Raw genomic sequence first — 25,984 nt, 5'->3', positions numbered from 1 at the left:
AAAAATTTTGTACAAATATATAATTCAATAGATTCACATTTATCCCCTATACACTTTTAATATGGATTGACCTTTAGAGAAATTCTCTTACCGTTTCTACTAAAACAATTGTGATTTTATTTGGTCTTAATTGATCAAAACTTATGTTGATGTTATTTTATTCTTATCAAAAATTTATTTTTGTAACTATTTATGCAAAAATCAAATAAAAGTTATAGTAATGCAACAACTTATTATATATATAATATTGAATTACGAAAATAATATTAAACTTGCAACAAAATTTTATCACGCAAAGTAGACATTGCATTATTTGATTATAGTCAAACAAAGGAGACAATTATAATGTAGTGAAAAATATTACTAAGATGTTTAAAATTATTAAAAAGTATGATTGAACTATAAAAAGTAAATTTTATACTAAAAAATTAATAAAAACATAATATTTATTTTGAATATTTTATTTAAAAATATTGAGAAATTAACTAAGTAAATTGATTAAATATAAAATAAATATCTTACTTATTAAAAAAATAAATACGAGGAATAACTAAATAAATTAATTAGATAAACAAATAAATATCTTAAAAACTAAATATATAAAAATATATATATTTAAAACGACAGTGAGACAGAAACTCAAATTACTCTCTGGATCAAGCTCATAAGCTTCTAACCGCGGGTCGGGTTTACCCATTTACTGTTTCTTGTCTCTCGGGTCTCCAGTCAACATGCGCTGACTTTCCCGTGTCACGTTTGGCTTTAAAGCTCAACAAAGATCCGCCGACGTAAACAAGACAAAACCCCCGCTCCCGACTTCTTGACTCGGCAACTTCCCTCACTCATTCCCAAAAGAGAGCACGATAGCAGCTCGAGTTTACAGGAATAATTGATGATCGCGAAATATTCCTAAATGTTCTGGTTTTAGGAGATCAGGATTTTTGAGCTTCTCCTTTCTCTTGGCTAATGGAGTTGAAGAAGGAACGCCTGGTTAGGTGAGTTGGTACCGGTACATGTTTATTTTTCCATTTTGTGTTGACTTTTGTCTTTTCTTTTGTTTGTTTCCGTGGGAAACTTGCCCGGGTCTTTTCTTCTTCCCCATCTCTTAGTTGCTGAGACGATGAGGGGGAGTCTTCTCACTGAAGCTCAAGCTTTAATTTTGTTCCTTTTTTAATTACTTTCCGACAGAAACAGCTTGTTAGCTTTATGGGTTTCTTCAGCTTATTAACTATCCAAACTAACCACTTAAATTCGCTGAAGAACATGGACAATTTAAATTCTTGATGAGTTGATATCTGGGCGTTCTGGGCAAGGTGGGAGCCTGAACGAATTCTTTTCTTCTTGATACTACGATTAAGAAAAATCTAACTAGTTTTCACTAGTTTTCGGTTATGTTTTGACGATAGTTACCTAAATTACCTGATTAATTTTGTTGAGGAAGTGTTTGAGAATTTTAGATTTTTCATGGATATCTGGGGGACCAGAAATCTGGAACAAACTGGAAGAGTAAATAAATCCTTGGATTCTTGATTGTGAAAATGAGAATAAGAAACAGATAATCCAAAAGATTATTTTTGGATTTCTTCAATTGTTGATTTTGCTTGTTGCAGAGGAAGTGCTAGAAACTAATATGTACAGAGAATTTAGGTGCATCTTTTTTGTTACTCAATCCAATATATTATCTGAGGTTAATTCCCAATCTCCTTTTTCTTCAGTATGATCTCAGAAACCAAAAAGGAGCTAAGGGCCCTCGTAAATTTGCATTTAGTTCACAAGAGAACTTGGAAGAACTTGAATATGATTGGCAGAGATATGTTTCTTATCAATATGGCCATTAACATTTTTTAATTAAACAATAACAATTTTCTGAAAAACTTTATAGGTTTTACTCTGATGGAAAACGAAGTAAAGGGACTTTATGGCTTAAAAATGAGCCAACACACCTTGAGAGGTCCTCTTCTACATACAAGGTTTCATTTCCTTCGATGCTGAAAGCAGAAAATGGGATGATGGGTGGTAGAAGTAGATTCAATGAAGCAAGCAAAATTGGGAGGTCCAAGGGGTTTCCAGGGGACAAAGTGCCGTGGTACAAGAGAATTCTTGACCCAGGGAGTGAGATTGTGTTGCAGTGGAACTGGGTTTTCATCATCTCTTGCCTCGTTGCACTTTTCATTGACCCGCTGTATTTTCTCTTGCCTTCTGTTGCGGTAGATTCCAACTCTTCATGTGTGAAGACTGACTTGAACTTACGAATTGTTGTAACCTGCTTTCGGACTATTGCAGATCTTTTTTATCTGCTACACATGGTTATAAAATTTAGAACAGGCTATGTTGCTCCAAGTTCAACCACTCGGGTTTTTGGGAGGGGTGAAATTGTGATGGATCCAAAGTTGATTGCACGAAGATATCTTAGATCTGACTTCTTCATTGATTTCATTGCAACATTGCCTCTCCCTCAGGTACTTTCTTGTAATTTTACATATTTTCTATGAACTGCTACTCTCAATAATGATATTGTTCTTGTCAATCCTTTTTGTGTTCACTTGTCTTGGTTTTAGAATTAAATGAGATGAGAAAGGTAGAGCTTGTCTAATTTAACTTTTCTACAGATGGTTATCTGGTTTATTATACCAGCAACAAGAACCCCTCGGACTGATCATAAGAACAATGCTCTTGCATTAATTGTTCTTTTTCAATATATTCCAAGATTATATTTAATCTTTCCTTTAAGTTCTGAAATAATTAAAGCAACTGGAGTTGTCACAAAGACGGCATGGGCTGGGGCTGCATATAATCTTATGTTGTACATGCTGGCTAGCCATGTATGTAATCTTATTCTTTTTCATTTAAGCCTGTTCTGTTCTGTTCTTCAAGCACGTAGTGAATTTCCTCTCTCTGAGTCTTACAAATGGGTGTCAACTTAATGACTTCACTCATGCAGGTTCTAGGTGCAGCATGGTATTTGTTATCAGTTGACAGGTATATGTCATGCTGGAAGTCGAATTGCAAAAAGGAAAAAGGCCCTATCAAATGCTTACTTAATTACTTAGACTGTGATTCTGTGAACCTTGATCTCCGCAAGACATGGGTAAATAGTACAAATGTGTTCACCAAATGTGATCCAAAAAATGATTTCAATTATGGCATCTTTGGAAATGCAGTGACCAAACATGTTGTTTCCTCGAACTTCTTCGAGAAGTATTTCTATTGTTTATGGTGGGGATTGCAACAGCTTAGGTATGATTTCATCATTTCTACATGTTCAACTATTTATTTCAATTTCAATGTCCATTTCTTGCATGTTAATATTGTTGATTGCTGCAATTAATTATTCATTAGTTATTTGTTTTTCCTCGGGAGAGAACCTAGTTGCTTGTTAAATTTATCAAACTAATACTTAGGCAGCTATCTGTTGCACTTGCAGTGCAAGTAACCCATTTATTCTGCAAGTACTAGTTTATGGGCCAAGCTTGTAACATGATAACCTACATTGACTACAAACTTCAAAATCTAAGCATAGAAATAATCATAACAAATATGCCAAAGTTACAAAATCATTGCTTTATCCGTTTTTCTTTCAAAAACAAATCGTTGTTATTTTTAAATGAAATGGTCATTGGTTATGGTATGAAGTTTGCTTGGCACTACTTTTGTCAATTGAGTTCCATAAGCTCAAAGAGCAATCTCATTAACGAGCAAACTATTTGGCTAGCTATTGCCAACATGTTAGAAAGGAAACCCTGCAAGATATAACTTCCTCACAGACAGGTGGTCTGCAAGAAGTAGAAATTTTTAAAAACCTTGCAGCACAGGACCATTTCATGGGGGGTTTGGCTTGAGCAATTAGAGAACAAATTATTACAGATAAGTCATCACAGTTTATCTTCAAACAAAAGATCAAGAGAGAGGGGAGAAAGGGAGGAAGAGGCCGACTGCAAAAATTGTTGTCCATAAAATATATCTGTTTGTTATTTGTCGAGAGTCCCCCCATTCTCCCATTTTCTTAATATTGCACATGAAAGAAATGGGCATTGATATGTGAGTTATATACAAATGTTGATACTTGCTTTTGCTTTCTTGTTGTCTCAGTTCATATGGGCAGAATTTGTCAACAAGCACATTCATTGGAGAAACCTCATTTGCTGTGCTTATTGCCATATTGGGTCTTGTTCTATTTGCTCATTTGATTGGGAATATGCAGGTATTATAAACTGCTATATTATTCACTTCTCTTCAAATTATTGAAATTATTCTAGTTAATCAGCAGTTAATCTTTTTTTTCTTGCATACATTATCTATCTTCTTTTATCTGAATGTGAGAGGATGGGATTGTTAGAAACTTTTGGCTGTAAGTTTTCTCTAGAAATTCAAAATATATCTGTATCCATTTCTTTCCTTCAAAATAACACCTAAGCTATTAGAAGCTTCTGTCTTATATTTTCTGCAATTTTACTTTCTTACTGAGGAAGTGATGAAGTTAAAAATTTCAGCAGTATCTTGTTCAGTTGTCTGCCCGTCTGTAATCACCTTTTAGCACTAAGAGGTTAAGTTATTTCTCTTGTTTCTGCCGACTTCTATTTGAATTAAAATTTGAAAGGACAAAATTTGTGCCTGTACTTTCATCTTCCTGCATGATCTTCTGGTTTATGGTTTTCTTCATGACGTAGACGTACCTGCAATCTATCACTGTAAGGCTTGAGGAATGGAGACTTAAGCGAAGGGATACTGAAGAGTGGATGAAGCACCGTCAACTCCCAGAAGATCTGAAACACCGGATTCGGCGTTTTGTTCAATATAAGTGGCTAGCAACTAGAGGAGTTGATGAAGAAGCAATCCTGTGTGGTTTACCTGTTGATCTCCGTCGTGATATTCAATGCCACCTGTGCTTGGACCTTGTTCGGCGTGTATGTTCCTTCCGAGAACTTTTTTGTCTTATAGAGATTAAAAGAATGCGCTGGGTTTACATTTTGGTCCTAAATAAGGAGGCTGACGATCATTTACAGAGAACTTTGATCATATTGGACTGGATGAAGTGGAATATCTTGAGAATATCACACGCAATTTTACTGTTCTTTTCAAAAAGAAAAAATTCTCTCCTCTTTTTTTCCACGTCCTGTGTCCATCTGTTCTAAAGGGTATCTGGATCAAATGCTTCAAATGTTGTACAGATATATCATGGTTTTGAAAGACATACATTAGCTTTATCTAACTTCTGTTTGATGAAATTTCTTGAAATATGGCCATAATTCCCTTGTTATTTGCAGGTTCCATTCTTCTCTCAGATGGATGATCAACTGCTTGATGCTATATGTGAGCGTCTAGTTTCTTCCTTATCTACTGAAGGCACCTATCTTGTTCGTGAGGGGGACCCTGTGACAGAGATGCTCTTTATTATCAGAGGTAGATTGGAGAGCTCTACAACTAATGGAGGTCGTACTGGTTTCTTCAATTCGATCACATTGCGACCTGGAGATTTTTGTGGCGAGGAGCTACTTGCCTGGGCTTTGCTTCCGAAATCCACCATGAACTTGCCTTCTTCAACTAGAACAGTGAAAGCATTGGTTGAAGTTGAAGCTTTTGCACTCAGAGCAGAAGATCTCAAATTTGTAGCCAACCAATTTAGGCGCCTGCACAGCAAGAAGCTCCAACACACTTTTCGCTTTTACTCGCACCATTGGAGGACATGGGCTGCTTGCTTCATACAGGTTGCTTGGCGTCGATACAAGAGGAGAATGACGGAAAATAATCTTGCCTCAGTTGAATGTTTTAATATGGATGAGAAACAGGCGAATGAGACTGATCAAGAGCAGGAACATTCATCTGCTGCCTCAAATCATTCTCAGGCAAAGCTGAATCTTGGAGTCACAATACTGGCTTCAAGGTTTGCTGCAAACACAAGAAGAGGAGCACAGAAGATCAAAGATGTTGAGCTATCAAGATTGCGGAAACCAGAAGAGCCTGATTTTTCTGCCGAGGCAGAAGACTAGTTATTTACATTAGGTAAGAGTAGCATAACTAACTTCTCTCTGCTCAAGGGTGACTGAATTCCACTTGAATGTTTGACAAAAAGTCTAGATATTTTTGGAGCAGAGGGGAAATGATTGTGTTGTGTTGCTCTGTTACTACTTTGTATATTACCATATCTATTTGTAATATTACATTCAATGTGCTGGCCTTCAGGGGTCAGCTGATTAAATCAACAGTATGAAGAATGAGCTTTGGGAATTATGTGGATTATTTTAAGAGGCATGTTCCCCTGGGAAGAAATGTATTTCAACCCAAAAAAGAGAAAAAGAAAAGTGGTCAGTTCATTTACAATTTCGTACTTTGTTGATGAATTCAACATCTTTTTATTAAAGTTATTGATTCTAAATTTGCTCTGATTAGTTTTTAGTATTAAATTTAGTTTAAATTCCAAATTCTTGAAGAAGATTTAGAAAATAGTACAAATAAACTAAAAATTTAATTGATAATAATATCTGATTTTAAGTAAATTTCACATTGAGTTTAAATTAATTATTTCTTGTAATTTCTTTATTAGCAAGCAGAAATAAAAAAAAAATCATTATTATAAGGTTAAAAATATGAATAAAATTTGACCATGTATAAAATGTCATTAACTTCTATTTTTATCAAAGAATTTGAAATATAAAATAAAATAAATTTAAACCAAACACAATAAAAATTAAATTAAAAAATATACTTTTTTAAGGTTCAATAGGATTTGGATCAAGTTGTGGTTTACTGGACCTAAAAATTGTGGATGAGAGGAAGCTTTTATATACAGGTTACAGGTTACAGGTTACAGCCTAAACACTTATACTGCAAAATGTTAGGTAGCAGCCCATCAGCTACCTTGAGAAATTATCGTACAGAAAGTCAAATCTGTTGCGTCGTTCTTCGATCCAGTTATGGGCCGTACCTATCAAAATCATAGAACTCTATATTCTTGTATTTCTGAGATATTATCTCTGCTTGAACTTTTCTTGCAGTATCCGTTGCACACCCAACAAGAATGAGAACAGAAGTGCCTGCAAATCCCCGGAATGCAGTCAAGTGCGTGACTTGTTCTACTACAGCAGGACCCGCAGCCAGGATTGCCAGAAATGCTGAACCCAAAACTGATATTCGGCTGAGAACCTACACAAATGACAACTGAGTAAAATTTTATGAAGCATGGGAACATGAATCTCCATCTCCCATGACTTAGGATCACTTGGAGTCCCTAATATGAGCAGTGTGAACAGCATGAAGATTCGATCACAAAATATGAATGTGTCAACAGTTCAATTGTCACCAAGTAAATATCAGTCATGCAAAACCATATATCAGATTGCATTACTGCAATGGTACTCAATTAAAACATGCATTACTGCAATGGTACTAATATGAGCAGTGTGAACAGCATGAAGATTCGTTCACAAAATATGAATGTGTCAACAGTTCAATTGTCACCAAGTAAAAATCAGTCATGCAAAACCATATATCAGATTGCATTACTGCAATGGTACTCAATTAAAACATGCATTCTTTACCTAACAAGATGCTATAAAACCAGAGAACAAATGTATCTCATAATAGAGAAAGAAGATTACCGTTTTAAGAAATGCAGCTGTACTTTTACCAGGTCTGACCAGTGGAACTGATGCACCTTGACGCTTCAGTTGTTCACTCACATCATCTGGGTCCAGTTGTAAGAAAGTGTAATAGTAATTGAAGAAGGCAATTAGAAGAATGTTGGTAGGAAGGTAAAGAGAACCTGTATATATTTGTATCAAGTTAGGCTTTCATCATTCACAAATTACCAATGAATTGCTTGTCAAGTTCATAATTTACTCTAATTTTTTTGGGTATGTATTTACATGCTTGCAAGATTCACGATGTCCTGACAAATAGAATAAACTGGTTTAAGGAGCCCTCAAGCCATTTCCTGTTACACCTTTCAGTGCCTCTAAAGAGGAAACCATTATCACCATTACCAATGTCAGAAGCAAGGGCGTTCCTTACCATGAATGCTAAATTAGCAGTAAAAAGAAACCTAATGATTTATGGATCATCCCTCCAAAGTCCCCATAAGAAGTACATCTACAGATTAATGCATCTCCAAAGTCCTCCAGAGAAGCATAACAACTAACAAAGACCTAAAGATTTATGCTTCCCTCCAAAGCTTTTAGAGAAGAAGTGAGTTTTAAGCCAATCAATTTTTTTAATGGCATTCTGCCAGAGTATACTGGTAGAACTCAGATAAGATTTTTAAAGTGATGAGGTTTTGCAGATGAAACCCAATAAGCTGAAATCTCAAGTTTTTCCACAACTCCTATCAGTAAAATTTCAAATCTTACCCCCTGGGCTCAAAGTCACTGCTGCCTTCTTTAATGCAGTGATACCAGTGAATCGGGCTAGAGTACCAGGAAGGGCCAATGATGAGGTAGAAAATATGATTGGCATCACTCCGGAACTATTTACCTACGAAGGAAAAAATAATGGAAATAAATTAAAAGATAATAAAACTACTGGTTCCAACCAAGGCAAAAGCAAAACTACCTGTACATCCATGTATAATGTATCAGAGAGTGAGAAAAGAGGGGGGGGACAGGAGGTAGAGAGGAAGAGTCTATCCCATAATAAAAGCTAAGCACAAATGATAACTTAGGACTACTGTTATTTCAATGAGTATACAGAAGCAAGCGGTATAATCACAATGAAGGAACAAGTCATTACATGATTTCTACTCTTTAACAGAAAGAAAACATAATCAGTTGAACCCTCTTTGTTTTTCTCTCTCTCTAAAAAGACACCGGTTCAATTAATTTTCTTCCTCCCACTCTTCAGAACTTGATATCACTTCAACACCAGATACAATTGAATCATTGTGCATTTTCTTTTCTTTTTTTCGTTTGGGGGTGAGGTGGGTTCCCGTGGTAAGAAATCATGTGACTTGTTTCTCACTAAAATTTTGATCCTTGTTTCTCATAAAGGAAGAGCGTGAAAATATTCTCAGTATTAATGTGAAGATATCTTCAGTATCAACACTGAAATATTCTCAGCATTTAATTCATTACCATAGAAATATTTTCAGTCTTTAATTCTTGATTTGGTCCAAAATACAGCTATTATTAACCGTACCTTTTGTGCATAGAAAGCCACAGGAAAGTGGAAATATTCAGATGATGTTTTTATCACAAGAAACTTGTGGAACAAAAGAAATTATATAAATTCCTAGTAAGACTAACTGAGAACTTGGATGATGTGCATGGAAGGATCTTTCCAAACCAATTTCTAACATTTATTAAGTGTTTGCTAAAGTTGGGCGTGAATAAAGCCACAGGAAAGTCATAATAGGAACTCATAATTCATTCAACAATGTCAAAGCAATTGCATTTATAATTAAAGGAGGACAAACTACCACTCAACTCCAGAAAACAAAGGAGGGAAATACCAAATTTTGATCATTGTCATAAACTTGGTCATACTAAAAGATAAATGCTGTGATTTGCATGGCAGACCAGAAGTTGAAAATTTAATACCAAGAGGGAGAGCACAAGTAATTCACCCATCTCAAGTGAGAAGCATGAAAGTACTGGGACATCTCTCTTAACAAAGAACAATTGGAATTGCTCCAACAATTATTTTTGCAGCAAAACAATCCACCTGCCACTTCTATAGCCTCAGGATCTGTGGCTCACAAAAGTAACATCATGCATGTCCTTAATGTTGCAAAGGAAAAATCTGTTGTCTATATTGTTTACTCAGATGCCTCTAATAATATGACTCAGAGATTCACAGTTATGTGTGGATTATTAATGGAACACAATCATAAGTCACTAGAATTGGAACGGTGGAGTTAAGTAAAGACTTGGCACTTCACTCTGTGTTTTGTGTTCCAAAACTGGATTGTAACTTGTTATCTATCAGCAAATTGACTCAAAGTCATAATTATAGCACTAAATTTTTTAAAAATTTGTGTGAATTTCGGGATATGAATTCAGATAGTACAATCAACAGTAGTAAAAAATGGTCGAATGTGTATTTCATTAAATATTACAACCTATATATAAGTTTTGTGGAATAGAAGAAAAAATAGATAACTATTTATATACGATATATTATCCTTTGACCTAATTTACATAAGATAAACCCTCTTCAATCTTCCCCCTCAAGCAGGGAATATATATTGTTCATCCCCAACTTGCCAATGATACTCTAAAATGTCAGACATCTCAAGCTTTTAGTCAACACACCTGTCAGTTGTAAACTAGTAGATATGCATGAAGTATATATTAGGTCACTATCAAATTTCTTATTGATAAAATGTTTGTCGATCTCGATACACCTTATTCCTTCATGTTGTATTGAATTGTGCGCAATACTTATGACTGATTTGTTATCATATTATAAGCGTATAGTGGTCTCCCACTTGATTATTAAATTTTCTGAAATTCTTCTTATCTATAATAAAACACATATCTCTTGGGTCATTACTCGAAATTCTGATTGCACTTGATCTGGTAACTATATTTTTGCTTCTTACTCTAGGTAACTAGGTTACCCTTAATAAAAGTATAGTAACTTGTGGTGAATCTTTTATCTACCATTGACATTGCATAATCTGCATCCAAATATGCTTCTAGAAGGGAGCTATGGTATCGGACCACAAAGAGACATTGGCTCCGGTGGCAAGCTAAACATTGCCCATATTCTCCTGCCATTATCTGCAAATTTGGATAGACATCTATTCCAGCTAGACGCAAAGAATCTATTTTTAAATGAAGACTTAGCTTAAAAAGTATATATGGAGATCCCTCATGGATTTGTAATTCTATATATGAGACATTAAGTTTGCAAGTTAAAAAAGTTGTTTTATAGTCTTAAGCAATTCCTAGGAGCTTGGTTCGAGAGATTCACAAGAGTAATACAACAAAGATATTCCTAATGTCAAGCCAACCATACACTAGTTGTAAGAAATCAAACCACGGTAAGTTATCTATTCTAATAGTATATATTGATGATACAATTGTAACCGGAGTTTTTACTAAAGAATTGATTAATTTGAAGAAAACTCTAGCTAAGGAATTCAAGATTAAAGACATAGGAAATCTTAGGTACTTCCTAAGAATGGAGGTGGCAAGATCAAAAGAAGACATCTATGTGTCTCAGAGAAAATATATCATAGATTTGCTTATTGAGTGTGGATGTTGGGATGTAAACCAGCTGAGACCCCTACGTAAACCACCCACAAGTTGTGAATGTCTAGAAAAGGTACTCCAGTTCATAAAGGTCAGTACCAAAGATTGGTAGGTAAACCCATATACCTGTCACACATGTCCAGATATTGGATTCTCTGTTAACGTTGTATGTCAATTGATGAATGATCTGCAAGAAGAACATACTGAAGCTGTTTATAGGATTCTGAGATACTTGAAATTACACATGGACAGGGTTTATTCTTTACTAAGGCTCCTTAATGAAAAATAGAAATTTACAGTGATGCAGATTGGGTGGGATATGTCAAAGACCAGAGATTAACACCTGGTTATTGTTCCTACGTATGGGGAAATTTGGCCACTTGAAAAAGCAAGAAACAGCCTGTGGTTCTTACAGGTAGTGCAAAAGCTAAATTCGCGCTATCGCCCGTGCAATCTGTACAGGTATTTGGATCAGAAGGTTACTCAAGTAACTAGGAATTAACCTAGAAGATCCTATGAAGCTTTTTTGTGATAATCAGTTCTGCTCTAAGTATTGCCAAGAATCCAATTCATCATGACAACCAAATATGTTGAGATTGATTGTCATTTCATCACAAAAAAAGTAGAAGGCATTGTTATCCAACTGCTCCAAACACCAAGGTCATAGGCTGCAAACATCCTGACCAAGTCCTTGCCTTAAAAAAATTTCAAAGACCTAAGTTCCAAGCTTAGGATGAAAAACATTTTCAATCCAGCTTGAGGGAAAGTGTGAAAATATTCTCAACATTAATCTGGAAATATTCTCAGCATTTAATTTTCTCTAGAAATATCTTCAGCTTTTAATCTTAATTTGGTAAAAAATCCACCTATTATTAGCTGTACCTTTTGTTATTAATAGTTGGATTTGACATTATCATATTTTATTTTTAATCTCTTATTCATTGTAAATTAATTGTCAAATCTTCCTCTAAAAAAAGTAAATTTAAAGTACGTATATATTGGTCATCTTCAGCTATCCGAAATGCAGAAACAAATTTCGCCCTTTCAACAGTAATAACCACTGGAAATATTGAATATATTTGACAAGAAGTCATTTTTATATCTAAGTATGCATCAGAAGTATCAGAAATAAGAAACACAAACCTTAAAAGGCAAGTAAGCAGATCTTTGAAGCCCTCCACTTCTGCTTGTATATCTAGAGGCATAGTTGAGGGGAATTTTCCTCTCGGCTTCCTGAAACCCTTTGTTAAGATAATTGTTGCCATTTCTTTGCTTCTACTAATACAAATTTAATTAGACGAAGTAAGCAGCCTTTACCTGAACATATACAATTCCGAGGACTAAGAGAAAGAATGAAACAATGATGGTGATAAGCCCAAGGTAGTTACCATCCTGGAAAGCTTGTGTAGCTGTCCGGCCAAAAGATGCTGGCAAGTAGGAGAGGATGTTGGTAAATATCAGTAAAGATGTGCCGTTTCCAAGTTTGAGATCAGATATCCTTTCCCCGATGTATGTTGTCAGAACTGAGCCAAGGGTCAATAAAATAATAGAGGAGAGAACCCATTGTGTACTGAAGTCATTAGCATATGGACGTAGGTAAAAAACTTGGCCAATAGCCTGCCAAGAGAAACAAAATTGTTTAGCAAACCTTAACATGTAGAAGGACAGAATTCTGAGAGGAACATTGATATAGATTCAAGGATTTTTCTCAGCACAATGCTTTCTACCTATCATATTTACACATGCAATCACGTAAAACAACTTAGGAAATGATCTTTTTCTCATAGAAAACTATAACACTCTTGTAATCCATGTGAAACATAACTAAAAGGGCAAATTACTGTTTAACATCCCGTAGTTTGAGGTTTCCAGATTTGAAACATGTCATTTATATTTAACAGTTTCAACACTCACGATTTGACCATTAGCCGCACAATATTATAACACTGTTAATTTAAACACTCTGTCTGCTTAAAACTTTTGACACATAAATGGCTTAAGTTAGACTTCGTACAACTAGACATTAAAATTTTAAAATAATTTAAAAAATTAAAACTAAATTATGAACTTAAATTCAAAAAATTCTTAGAAAAAATTTAAACTTTAGTAAGTTTTGAGGAAGTTTATGTGTATAACAACTTTCGAACTTTTGTTTTTAGTTTTAGAAAGTCTAATATGATTTCTCCACTTGTCAAATTTTTTTAAAATTTAGATCGCGCATGTATTCAAACTAACAATATTATGTTATCTGGCAAACAACCAAACTAGAAGTACTGAAATAGATAAAAATAAACCACATATGTTGAATTTGAAAATTCGAAATAGCAAAAAATTTCAGTTATATAACGGGTTCAAAAACCACCCATTTCTTCCAAACCACAGAGTATCAAACTGTACTATGTGCTAACTAAGATGATATCTAATAACCGTGAACACCTACAGTTAGCTAAAATTTTTCTTGTCATAGAGAAAACTATATCACTCTTGCAACATACGTGAAAAATATCTGAAATAGCCACTATTCAACATAATATCTCAAAACATCTAACAAAAATTTCCTCTTATATACAAACTACAGTGCTCTTGTGGACTAAGAGAAGTAACTTTGGTGTTAGACAACTATACTTACAAGTCTACTAACAACCGTAAGCATGTTGATGTGTTGCTTTTGCAGTGGAAGAAAAGTAATATTGTGAGAAAACCCACTTAATCATTTGAGTTTCAATTAGCTTCTGCCAAGGATTTAAAATTAGTACAAGACGTGTACCATAAGTTCTTTTATTCTAACAATCCATGCTACAAACCAAAAATCTTGTATACTTGGCGCATAGCCATGATAGAATTTTATTTATTGTTTTAAGTATTTTTAGTTTATTATTTAAGAGCCTTATTAAAATTAAGAGTTTATTTTTGTATTATTATTTTCAATTTGTATTAGGATTTAACATTCTTAATTTTATTATATTACTATTTGCTAATTTAATTTTAGTTAGAAAAAATTACTCAGAGACTATTATAAATAACTTTGTATTTTCACATATTAATTATCCAAAATTTAATAATAATTTTTTAGAATGTCTCATAATTGATTGTATGATTCAATCAACCCTTAGATGTGATGCCTAAGAATCCTATGTCTAATATCTAAATTTTTCTCCCAATTTCTTAATAGGCAAATTAACTCTAATTTGTCCTCCATCAAGTTAGTACCAAAGCTAAAAGTATCCCATACCAAGATTCTTAAAACCCTACATCCAAACAGTCCAAAACCCATTTGGAAAAAAAAAATCAAAAACCCCAAACCAACCGCCAGCACCATTCCCCAATCACTTGCTAGAGGTGGTCGGCATCATCACCACCACCAACTCCAAAAAGACTCAATCAACCAACCCATAGAGCCCTGCAAAATTCCATCGGAAACTGCCACACTCACCGGCCGAAGCTCCCACATCCGTTGCCTCTCGCAAATCCTCACTTCTACACCGACCTCAAATCTGAGTTCAGCACCTGTAATTGAGCTGCTTGCCAGATGCCTGCTGTTGTTTGGTAACCAAAAGGCAACTCATGAAGCCCACATCAGCCCAGCCATGAGTAAGCCTTGTGCATTCTATTCTGTGTTGGCTTCTGCGTCGTTGCTTTGGCTTCTCCGTCCTTCCTACCTCAACCAAATTTTTTGTTAAGAGACATTCAGTTTCAGTAATGATGACTAACACTGAATTAAATACTAAAGCTAATATATTTAGGCAAACACTAATACCATATTGGAAGCAATGAAGAACTCTCTCGAAGTAATCCAAGAAGCACTAAGAAAGTTGTGCACAGCTCAAGTAGGTCTTCCAATTCAAAATCTTTATTTGGCTCAAGCAGCCATCCTGCTCAAAGACATGTTGAAGAAACGCTGGAGACATTACAAAGAAGGTGAAGGCCGACGCCTCTGATTTTGACAGAAGAAAGAATCCTGATTTTTTCTTGATAAGCTTAATTCAATCGGAGAATAGTTCAACTGGTATGACATGTCAGATGCATGAAGAGTTCGATTTGCTAAGATGGAACTGGTTGGACTTGCAAAAATATGGTGGTACACTATTGATGAAAATATAATGAAAAAGAGGCAACCAACAATTGAAACACGGGATGAGATTAAAACTATTCTTCATCAAAAGCATCTACCTCCCAACTACTTTGACAAACTTCGTGACCAAACTTACACTTTAGTATAGGGCAACAATATTGGTAACTCAGTATATACTAGAGTTTGAAGAAATAAAAAATTCGTAGTCGATTAATCGAAGATAATAGTCAAGCAACATCTTGATTCAAGGCAAGACTAAGAGTTGATAGTAAATGAGAATCAATTCAACAACTTCCTATAACTATAGTATAAACTTATCAAGCTGCCTTAAGTATAGAAGATTACATGAAATATCTAACTTCAAGAAACTTGAAACCCTCCCCCTAGTCCCCAAAGGAAGAACTTTGGAACAAATTATGATGTATGAGCAGGTTCTGCACAAAGAACTCTAGCTCAGAAAAAACCAGTTCTTGATATAAGAGGTAAAAAATAGTTTGCTTCAGGTGTAGGAGGCCAGACCATATTGGTTATCAATGCCCTCACAAAAATAATTTGTACATTGGAATGGAGGAAGAAAAAGAATAAGATAATACAACAGATAGGGATGATGATGTTTCCCTTGACAACGACGAGTATCAAAGTGGACGCTTCCCTTGTGTCTGTAGTCAGGCGTATCCTTGCAATATCTAAAGTTGAGGAAGAAGATTGACGTCATATTACTATATTCCAAACCCTTGTCAATTGTGGATCAAAAGCCAAAAAGCTTGTCATGGACGAGAGGAGTTGCATGAATGTAGTATCGACTTCAACTATAAAGCATCTCAGACTTCATACAAAACTACATCCACAACCTTACAAGGTGACATGGATTGATGACACAACAATTCCAATAACTCAACAATGTCTTCCCACTTTCAGATGTAGTAAGTACAAAGATGTCATCTTATGTGAGGTTGTTCCCATGCAAGTAACTCAGACTCTCCTTAGTCACAATTGATTATATGATTGCAAGGTACACCACAATAGAAGGTAAAATACATATTCCTTTTCCATAGGAAAAAAAAACATTCTCTTAAAACCTGTGAGCACAAAGGATATCAAAAATTTCAAAGAAAAGAAGACTACAAAAATTGCCAGACCTGATTAAAAGAAACAACTCCATTTTTTGTCAAGAAAGCCGTTTGAAGCAGAAAGTAAAGAATCAAAAGTTATTTATGCCATAATAAGTCGGGAGGTAAGAGAACCAGTAGCTTGTTCAACAAAAACAACATCCTCATAAGTGACTAGGCTACTGTCTGATTTTTTTGATATTACTCCACTGTACTTGCCAATTGAACTTCCTCCACTTTGTAACATTCAACTTGCAATTGACTTAGTCCATGATCTCAATTGCCTAACTTACTAGCACACAATATAAGCTCAAGTGAACATGCTAAGCTTAAGCGACAAGTTGATGAATTACTGTCTAAAGGTATATATGAGAAAGATGGGACCTGGAGGATATGTGTTGATAGTCACATAATCAACAAAATCACCAAATCCACACAAGGCTAGGACATGATAGGAAAACAGCAAGCAACAAAATTAAACAAAAGATGGCTAGCATGAGTGGTTAGCCATGCCATTCGGACTGTCTAATGCCTCAAGTACCTTCATGCATTTCTTTTTTTTTTTTTTTGAAATAAACCTTCATGCATTTCATGAATCAAGTTTTTCAAGCTTTTAATAGGAGATTTCTTGTTGTCTACTTTGGTCATATTTTTATCTTCAGTAAGTCTAAGAAGGAACACATCTTTCACTTACAACAATTTTATGAGAGCACTCCACAAAGAAAAACTTCTATAGTAACATGAAAAAGTGTGCATTCATGACAACCAGTGTTGTGCACCTGGGATTTATCATCTCCTCCAATAGAGTAAAAATTAATCAACAAAAGGTTAAAGCTCTCCAAGAATGGCCAGCTCCTAAGACCTTACATGAAGTGCTAAACTTCCATGGGTTGACATCTTTTCACAGAAAATCTTTTGAAGGTTTTAAAACTATAATCCCGCCAATTACAAACTGCATGAAGAATTGGGAAATTGTTTTGGACCAGAACAGTGTCTAGAGCTTTTGAGATCATCAAGAAGAAGTTGACATAAGACCACTTTTACGTCTTCTAGATTTCTGCAGGTATTTGAAATGGCATGTAATGCGTCTCAAGTAAGTATGAGTGGCGTACTTAGTCATGAAGGACATCCAATAGTCTGTTTTAGTGAGAAACTTAATGATGCAAAACTCAGTTGTACCACATACCATAAAGGATTTTAAGCAATCATCCAAGTACTTTGCTACTGGCGTTATTATCTATACAAGAAGGGTTTGTCCTTTATTCTGACCTCAAGAAGCTAAATCTTGTCATGCAGGCCACATTTTCTGATTTCAACTCGAAAGGGCCGAGTTCCCCCCACCCCAGGGAGAATTGATAGCGCATAACCATGATAGAATTTTATTTATTGTTAAGAGTACTTTTAGTTTATTATTTAAGAGTCTTATTAGAGTTAGTACTTATTTTTATTAGTATTATTTTCTATTTGTATTAGAATTAGTATTCTTAATTCTATTAAATTACTATTGACTAGTTTAGTTCTAATTAGAAAAAATTATTTCGAGATTATTATAAATAGCATTGTTATTTCACTTATTAATCCATTCAAGTATTAAATAATAATTTTTTGAGAATTTCTCATAATTGATTGCGGATTCAGTCATACCTTAGGTATGATGACTAAGAATCCTATGTATAAATCTAAATTTTTTCCTTAATTTCTTAGTAGCCAAATTAACCCTAATTTGTCCTACATCAATATTAATCCCAAACAAACACAAATAAGATACAAAAAATAAATTGTTCAAAGCATCTTAACAAGGTATTTAACCAGCAGAGACGAATAGAGAGTCTGTTAACCTGCACTACTGCGAACCCAACCGAAGCATATCTAGTATACTCAAGAACTTTTTTCCTTCCTGCTTCACCTTCTCTTTTCTGAAGCTCTTGCAACTTGGGATAAACCTGAGTAAGAAGCTGAAACACAATCTGTGCATTGATGAAAGGAACAATTCCAAGGGAACATATTCCAAGTCTACCAATACCTCCCCCAGAAAAGGAATCCAAAGTACTCAATAAGCTGTTCTGATCCAAATTGCCAACAAAAGCTTCTCGATTAACACCACCAAGAGGTACATAGATCCCAAGTCGTGACAGGGCTAAATATCCCAGAAGCTTCAGAAATTTCCCGGGTAGCGGGCCTTTGAAGAAGTCACCAAAGTCGATGGAACTGTCCTCAATAGCAGCTGTCAAAGGAAAAGCATATTCATCAGGAGCTGTGTTAATCTACTCCTACTTAATATTGTAAGGATCATATTCAAAAAGCCAAGAAATAAACCTGCCACCCCTCTAGCAGAAGAAGACTTGTCTTTGGCACTCGAGGCACTCCCAAATGCCGGTGATAACAAGCTTAACAAGGTTTCCCAAGCACCAGCTAGAGTAGAAGATACCTCTGGATTGATACCCAAGGGATCAAAGACTGAGAGCTCCTCATATCTGCCAGGAAGTTCCACAGAAAGAATTAACGTAATAAACTACAATATAACAACATTGAATTTCAGAAGATTCCATTATCCCCAGTGATAAAAACCCACAAAATCACTAGGAACTTAGGAGCTAGAGAATAACAACTTGTTAATTGCCAATTAGTTTCAATTTCTTAGAATTCCTATATTTCAGTCTATATTTGTGGGATGAGTATCTATAAAGAGCAATAGGTTGTAATTGTGAGATCATATAAGAAAAATGAATGAAATCTAAAATAATTTCTCAGCAAATTCCTCTGCAATTTCTGCCACTCTTCTTCAAATATTCCCTTGTTTTCTTATTTCTCCTCAATCAGGACCTAGAGTTCCGATAACTGGCACTAGAGTGAGAGCTTTTCTTCTCTTCCTTTGTATTTGCTCTCCTGTCGGATTGAAAGCTCTCTTCTCTCCCTTCTTTTATTCAATTCTATTTTCTCTAACGTCAACTCCTCCCCTTATTGAAATATCTTTTTCTATTCAACCAAACAACATAGCCAACTGTCAAATCCTCCAAATACCGGAAGCAATTTGTGCGTTTAGATGAGAAATTGCAAATTTACACCACGATGATGCAAAATCTAAGAGTCCTTAATGAGATTTTTTTTCTTTTTTGAAATAACAAGTATCATTAAGTATATGCACCAAGGGGATGCAAACCCATCTACAGAATTATTTACAAGTCAATAAGGATATCAATAAATTTTTCTAAATCTTTCATGCAATATAAAAGTTGACCCATAACCAAAAACCAAGGATCCAAAACTCTCTCTTTCAAATTCTGTCAATACCCTCTTCTACCCCTTCAAAAATTCTTTTGTTTCTTTCTTCCACACAACCCAAATGTTGGCAGTGGAATAAGCCCCAACTGTATTTTCCACTCAACCAATCCCTTACAAGCTCATAATTCATCCTTCCAGCAACAACCCAATTAACACCAAGCAATCCATATGTAATTGACCACAAAGTAGCAAATGGTTGCAGGTCTCCTCCGCCCTCTTGCATAGACAGCACCAGTTCTCCATAATCTTTCCCCTCCTTTTTAGCTTATCAATAGTCAAAATGCACTTCCGACCTGCTTCCCATGCAAAGAAAGCTACCATGGGGGGGTTTTCATCTTCCGGATCTGTTTGTAAGGGAAACTGCCCTCCATGGACTCCTTCTTAGCCAAGTACCTGTAGAAAGACCTGACAGTGAATTGCCCAGAAGTGTTGAGTGTCCAAACCAATTGGTCATAATCCTCATTCAATGAAACCGACTCCAGCATACTCAACAGAATTCCACGTTCCCTGCTTCCTTCACCATCACCAAAATCCTCTTTAACAGATACGTCTTTATATCAAGCAATAGCACAAATTTGTGGGAACCTGACTCTTAACACTCCACCTTCTAGCCAACAATCTGACCAGAAACCAACTCCTAAAATTTGCCTTTTGCCATATGCAATCTTTTCCACATCCCTCTACCATGCAATCTCACCAACACTCTGGAATACAATCCTCGATCCATCGTGCCATACTTCATCCCCAGGACTCTCCTCCAAAGCACATCTCTCTCCTTCATGGATCGCCACACCCACTTCCCTTAAAGTGCCTTGTTCATCTCCAGCGTAGATTTGAAACCCAAACCTCCTCATTTATTTATCTCCTTATCACATCCCATGCCACCAAGTGGTATCTATTCTTCTCCTCTGAGTCACCCCAAAGGAACTTGTACTTAATGGCTTCTAGTTTCTTGACAATGCTTGCTGACATTATTACAAGTGACATGTAGTAAGCAGGAAGATTTGATAAACTGCTTCTAATGAGAATAAATCGTCCTCCCTCAGATAGCAAACTACTCTTCCACCCTTATAGCCTCTTCTCAGATTTTGTAATTGATCTCACGTCTTCACATCTTTATACATAGTATCCAGAGGCATGCTCAAGTACTTAATCAGTAACTTCACCACCTGACAACCTAAAAATTTTTGCTAACCGACTAGTGTCATTTCCATCACCCAACCAAACCATCTCAGACTTTATGAGAAAACTATTCAAGTCGGAGACAGCTTGAAAACACAATAGAACATATCTTAGGTTGAGAAGAGAATTCACATCCAGTTGACAACCCAATTACAAGTTGACTGGAAAATCTAGCAGGATAATGGAAATGGTAGGATCCCTGAATCGAGATTCTTTATCGTCATCTTTTGTATACTCATTTTCAATTGACTCAAAAGAACATTTCACCAGAGGCAAGTAATCATCGATTCAGCTCACTTCAATGGGAATACCAACAAGATCATATATTTGGGCGAGTACCATATTTAACCCCTATCAAATATCAGGAACTAGTCTAGCTACAATTGTTGAAGACTTTGTCACAGAAGACAAATATAAAACAAGTTTCTTCACGGCAGCTGATGTTTGGGACGAGAATATGCAACTAATTGTGTTGCTCCTCTCTGCGAGCCATGCTTGTTTAAGTAAGAGCATTGGTTATGTTAGCATTAAAGACTTGGATAATATATAAAATCACTTCATTTTATCCTTGAGAACACGGATAGTTTTCTAGAGGAGAGCAACGTCAGGAGCTACAAATTACAGAATTTTCAATTTGTTAGTATTCCTGTATTTTAGCATATGTTAGCGGGACGGGTAATCTATAAACGGGCAGTAGGTTGTAATTGTGAGATCATCCAAGAAAAATGAATTAAATCTAATTTCTCCGCAAATTTCCCAGCAAATTTTCAACTCTTCTTCAAATCATCCCCTATTTCCTAATTCCTTCTCAGTCAGTATCCAGCTCTGGCTTAGTGATTAAGAATGTAGGTCATAAATTGGAGACAAGACAATCACTTTAAAGTAATACAAAGTTATGGCTTAGTTATTAAGAATGTAGGTCATAATTCGGAGACAAGTCAATCAGTTTAAAGTAATGCAAATGCTAGCTAAGCAAGACGAGAGGAAATATGCCGGTGAGGGAGAACACAACCCACATTCATAAAACAGATTCCGTATGAGAAACTTCAAGATGAGAGGAAAAATGGGAATTTGAGAGGTAGCAGAAAGAGAACGGAGAGAACGGCAAAAAGTGTATGTGAGACAACAAAAAAAAAAAAAAAAAAAAAAAAAAAACCTGGTAGAAGTAGAAAGAAGGCGGAGGTTCCATGATTTGGCGCCGGCGTTGGTGCTTCTAGATGTTTTCTGGACAGCAAAGCTGGCTCTGCAGAGTGAGTTTACGAGTCCAGAAGAGGGTTTTGGATTAGAGTGAGAGCGGGCGAAGGAAAGAGGTGAAGAAGAAAAAGCTTCAGCGACCGTTATCAACATTATCGCTCTCCCACTTTTGGTCGGTCGTTGCTCTCTTTAGATCATCAACTCTTCTTTTCTTTCATCTGACTTACTTGGATGGACTCGCATTCTAATCCTTTTCTTTTCGTAGCCCAGCAGGATCTCGGCCCATATCCGAATAATGGGCCGAGCATAATTCGGTCCAAAAGCACAAAATGAGTAGGTAATATAATAATGCCGAGTTAAGCCCAGTAAAAAAAAAAAAAAAAATGGGTTCGTTTTGAGTTTCGACTCTTACCTGTGTTTGTTGGGGGGACATCATTAGAATTCCCTCATTGCATTTCTGATTTCTAAGCTAAAGAATATAAAATATGCTTTTTTTTATGTTTCTAGTCATGCATTTTGTCCTAATTCCCAAAAGCTCTATATCTAATCACCAATTGATTATCATACCCTCTTTGGAAAACCTTAAAAAAAGAAGGTTTTGTTGAGACCATCCCACTTTTATGATTTATGTGTACGTATAATATAATAAGAGATGCATTATTCTCACACCTTTTCAAGATCATAATATATAAATATGTAAGAGCACCCACTATCCTTTTATTTTATTTTTTTTTAATTTTAACAAGTCTTTAAGAGTAAAGCGGGAGTAATACCAGGGGATGACGGATCATGTTGGTTCATTATTTTCAAATTGCAACATTAGTATATAATAATTCCTAAAAGTTGGAGATTGGGTGTGTGGATTTAATTTAATTAATTTTTGATAGGTCAAGTACGTATGGTGCAGCATGTGCACCTAATCAGGAAGACTGTGATGATAGATGTGCCCCTCCCCCCTCCCCCCCACCCAACACTAAAGTTTTTTTTTTTTATGAAAAGCTGAAACGGAGCAATCTCAATAATTTTCAAGCGAGATGAGAGGGAACAGGCGAGCATGGTGATCAAAAAGCCTGCATGTCTTGTGCTCATTTACTAACTCCCCTTTTAATTAATTTCATTTTTTTCTACTTCTTAATCATAATAATACTTTATGCTAATTTGAAAAATTAATTTTAATTAAAGTTTGATGTCAGCCTCTGCTTTTTGTGGTGTTAGGTGGTAAGAAAAGTTGATGCCTTGAGTAATCAATCTTTTCCAAGACAACATTTTTTTTTTTTTTTTTTATGGATAATTATGTAGGTGTACCCAAATCATTTCATTTCATTTATAATCAAATACACATCCCATTTAATTATAATTTCTAAGAATTCAACATTCTAATTATTTATCATTAATAAAAATTAAAAAAAAAAATACACGAAATCTCTAAATATTTGGGTTTTAACTTCTTCAATCAATACACACACACACACACACATATATATATATATATATTAATTATTATATGGAAGCTTCAGAAAGAAACAACTGGGGAATCCCAATTCCTTTCAATTCATATAATAACTAGTAGATACTTTTTAATTAAGAAATCAAAGATCCTTTTTTGAGTTGTTATGATATCAAATTCAAGAACCCACCATTCCATAATATCATCATGAGATCAGTAATCGCAGAGAATATATACACAGATGATTATAATCAAATAATGAAAAGGACAATTTAGCAGGTTGTGATGACAAATATATATCATTTTGGAATCTTTCGATTAATATATTTTTTAATTAATTACTAGTATATGTGCATATATATATATATATAGTGAATGTAACTATATTAAATAATTAAAATATAAAAATTAAATTAAATTTTGTTTAATCAAATCCAGATCTAAACTACCCAAAAAAAAAAAAAAAATTAGGTTGGGTTTGAAAAAGCATGGTAGCAAATTTGAGCACCGGCCTAACCGCACCGCACCGTTTTAAGCCATCCAAATTTCACAAAAGTAGTTGACCCGTCTTCTCACATCTAGCCGCCGACGCATCTTTTATTTACTACACCACTTTCTTTATTTAATGCTTTTATATTAAAATAAAAACAAACATTATATATATATATATATACTTGTGTGTGTGTGTGTATATATATATATATGTGTGTGGCAAAACTTAAACTAGCAACATATGTTCGTGAAAGCGTAACTTTGAAGCATCCACATATACCCACACACACACACACATATATATATATATAAATATCATTAGCCTTGGAGCACTTTTTTTTATGTTCCTAACATTTGGGCAGCTACAAAAGTTCAAATTCAACACCATATATATTGATTATAATAACATAATTAACATTTTTATATTTATAATAAAAAAGTTTTTAGCTATAAATTATTGGAATTGTTCCTCCTCTCACTACAAGGAGATAAGTTCACCCAAAAAAAAAATTATTTTATATGATGTTTGCAGTACAGATTTGATTATAAAAACATTATATTATATTATATTATTATTTGAAGAAGAAGATGGTGATAATGGGCGTAACTTTTTAGCATGCATAGAAACAATTTCCTAAAGGATACGGTAAGCATTATGTGATGTAATGGACCACATGGATGGTTTTGTTTTATTAGCTTGGAATAAATTTTTAATTAATTACTTTTATAAAAATCTTATGGAGTACCATTAAGTATGATATAATATATATATATATATATACATACGTATAATGTATGTATGTAATACGTACGCACACAGAGACCCATATAATATATATATATAGATATACACCGGGAGAACCCAAAAGAAAAGGGAGGAGGAGTGGTTGAGTTTTTGTTTTCATTCTAAAAAGGCAGACAAGTGATATAAGCAGTACGCGACAAAGGCATAAAGGTGTAAAGGTGCTTGCAGAAATTAATTATTTTAATTTTAATATTTCTTTTTTCTTCTTCAGATCAGGACAAAATTAATAAGTAATTATTATATTAATTTTATTTTTTATGTTTAAAATTTATATCAAAATTATAATATTATATAATATTACACGTAGAATGTTTCTTGTTTTACTTTTATATAGATAATAAATTTATGTTATGCGAAAGTATAATAATTAGAATAACAAAATTTAAAAAATAAAAAAAACAGTGTCTAATTAAATAAACTGTTTTTTGATTAAAAAAAAAAAAACCGTGTTGTCTTTCTAATTTCGTTTAATTTGGATTAAATTGGATTTTTTAATTATTAATTAATTGGATATATACCTAATCTTACCGGGATAGTTTAATTAATTTTAAACTAATTAAAATTCAAAACACACAATAAGGAAAAACTTCACGAGTTTGGCCAAAAAGATATATGTTAATATATTATTAATTATATATACAAGTAATATATACACCACACATCAATATTGGGTTTTACATGCCTACCAAAATCATTTAGTTGCTCTAAATTAGCACATTGAGTTCCGGTTAGGTTGTCAAATACATACATATATATATACACACAACGTAGATCATTAAATATAATTTATCACCTAAATGATCATTTAACAAACAATGTGTGTTTAATGGGTATAATTATATATTTTAAAAAATGATAGATTTTATAAATTTAATTAATTTTTATTATAAATTTATAAAAGTAAAATATGAAATATAACAATAATATTTATAATTCTTAAACTAACTAATATTATCAATATATATTATTATTTTTGTTTATTTAAGGAATTAATCAGTCTCTTGTTAAATAAGTCGGATATGGTGATAAAGTTTGCAAGCACCTACATATAATTAACCTTCTCTTATGCTTACCCATATATACATATATATATACACACACACACACACGTACAGACACAGTACTAATTTTCCATACACACATGAAGAAAAAATGATAACAACGACTCGTGTCCCTTGTTATATATCCGTGAAGCCATCTCTAGCTACTATAGAT

At 34.3% G+C, this 25,984-nt stretch overlaps 2 protein-coding genes across 3 annotated transcripts; one reads left to right on the top strand and one right to left on the bottom strand.

Annotated features, from left to right (window-relative positions):
* Window positions 1-777: 777 nt before the first annotated feature.
* On the top strand, window positions 778-6,225 carry LOC110812676 (cyclic nucleotide-gated ion channel 17-like). 2 transcript variants are annotated; one of them, XM_088208604.1, is made up of 7 exons: window positions 779-995; window positions 1,883-2,459; window positions 2,610-2,822; window positions 2,942-3,237; window positions 4,090-4,201; window positions 4,668-4,904; window positions 5,265-6,225. In XM_088208604.1, exons 1-7 carry the CDS (start codon window positions 967-969, stop codon window positions 5,985-5,987), a joined length of 2,187 nt encoding a protein of 728 aa, XP_088064730.1. In that variant the 5' UTR covers window positions 779-966; the 3' UTR covers window positions 5,988-6,225. The 2 variants fall into 2 exon arrangements, with proteins under 2 accessions (XP_088064731.1, XP_088064730.1); XM_088208605.1 differs by lacking the exon at window positions 4,668-4,904 and having other exon boundaries at window positions 778-995.
* Window positions 6,226-6,663: 438 nt separating this feature from the next.
* SCY1 (SECY homolog 1) lies at window positions 6,664-22,232 on the bottom strand. The gene is made up of 8 exons (XM_022039446.2): window positions 21,988-22,232; window positions 18,684-18,841; window positions 18,206-18,591; window positions 12,504-12,803; window positions 12,330-12,419; window positions 8,343-8,466; window positions 7,596-7,759; window positions 6,664-7,140 (listed from the first exon to the last, which is right to left on the bottom strand). Exons 1-8 carry the CDS (start codon window positions 22,176-22,178, stop codon window positions 6,910-6,912), a joined length of 1,644 nt encoding a protein of 547 aa, XP_021895138.2. The 5' UTR covers window positions 22,179-22,232; the 3' UTR covers window positions 6,664-6,909.
* Between the last annotated feature and the right edge of the window lie 3,752 nt (window positions 22,233-25,984).

The sequence above is a fragment of the Carica papaya genome, chromosome 7 (genome assembly GCF_054855325.1).
Source record: "Carica papaya isolate Zhongbai chromosome 7, ASM5485532v1, whole genome shotgun sequence".
Classification (NCBI taxonomy): Eukaryota; Viridiplantae; Streptophyta; class Magnoliopsida; order Brassicales; family Caricaceae; genus Carica; species Carica papaya.
This window is presented reverse-complemented; position numbering and strand designations above follow the sequence as displayed.

What these genes read in the sequence shown, in the direction of transcription:
- SCY1 (XM_022039446.2), bottom strand. Translation starts at nt 22,178, where the DNA reads ATGTTGATAACGGTCGCTGAAGCTTTTTCTTCTTCACCTCTTTCCTTC. An exon ending in CTTCTTTCTACTTCTACCAG is followed by an intron (nt 18,842 to 21,987) that starts GTTTTTTTTTTT and finishes ACTTCCTGGCAG; the next exon opens with ATATGAGGAGCTCTCAGTCT. An exon ending in CAGCTGCATTTCTTAAAACG is followed by an intron (nt 7,141 to 7,595) that starts GTAATCTTCTTT and finishes TCATTTGTGTAG; the next exon opens with GTTCTCAGCCGAATATCAGT.
- LOC110812676 (XM_088208604.1), top strand. Translation starts at nt 967, where the DNA reads ATGGAGTTGAAGAAGGAACGCCTGGTTAG. An exon ending in CAACATTGCCTCTCCCTCAG is followed by an intron (nt 2,460 to 2,609) that starts GTACTTTCTTGT and finishes ACTTTTCTACAG; the next exon opens with ATGGTTATCTGGTTTATTAT. An exon ending in GCTTGGACCTTGTTCGGCGT is followed by an intron (nt 4,905 to 5,264) that starts GTATGTTCCTTC and finishes TGTTATTTGCAG; the next exon opens with GTTCCATTCTTCTCTCAGAT.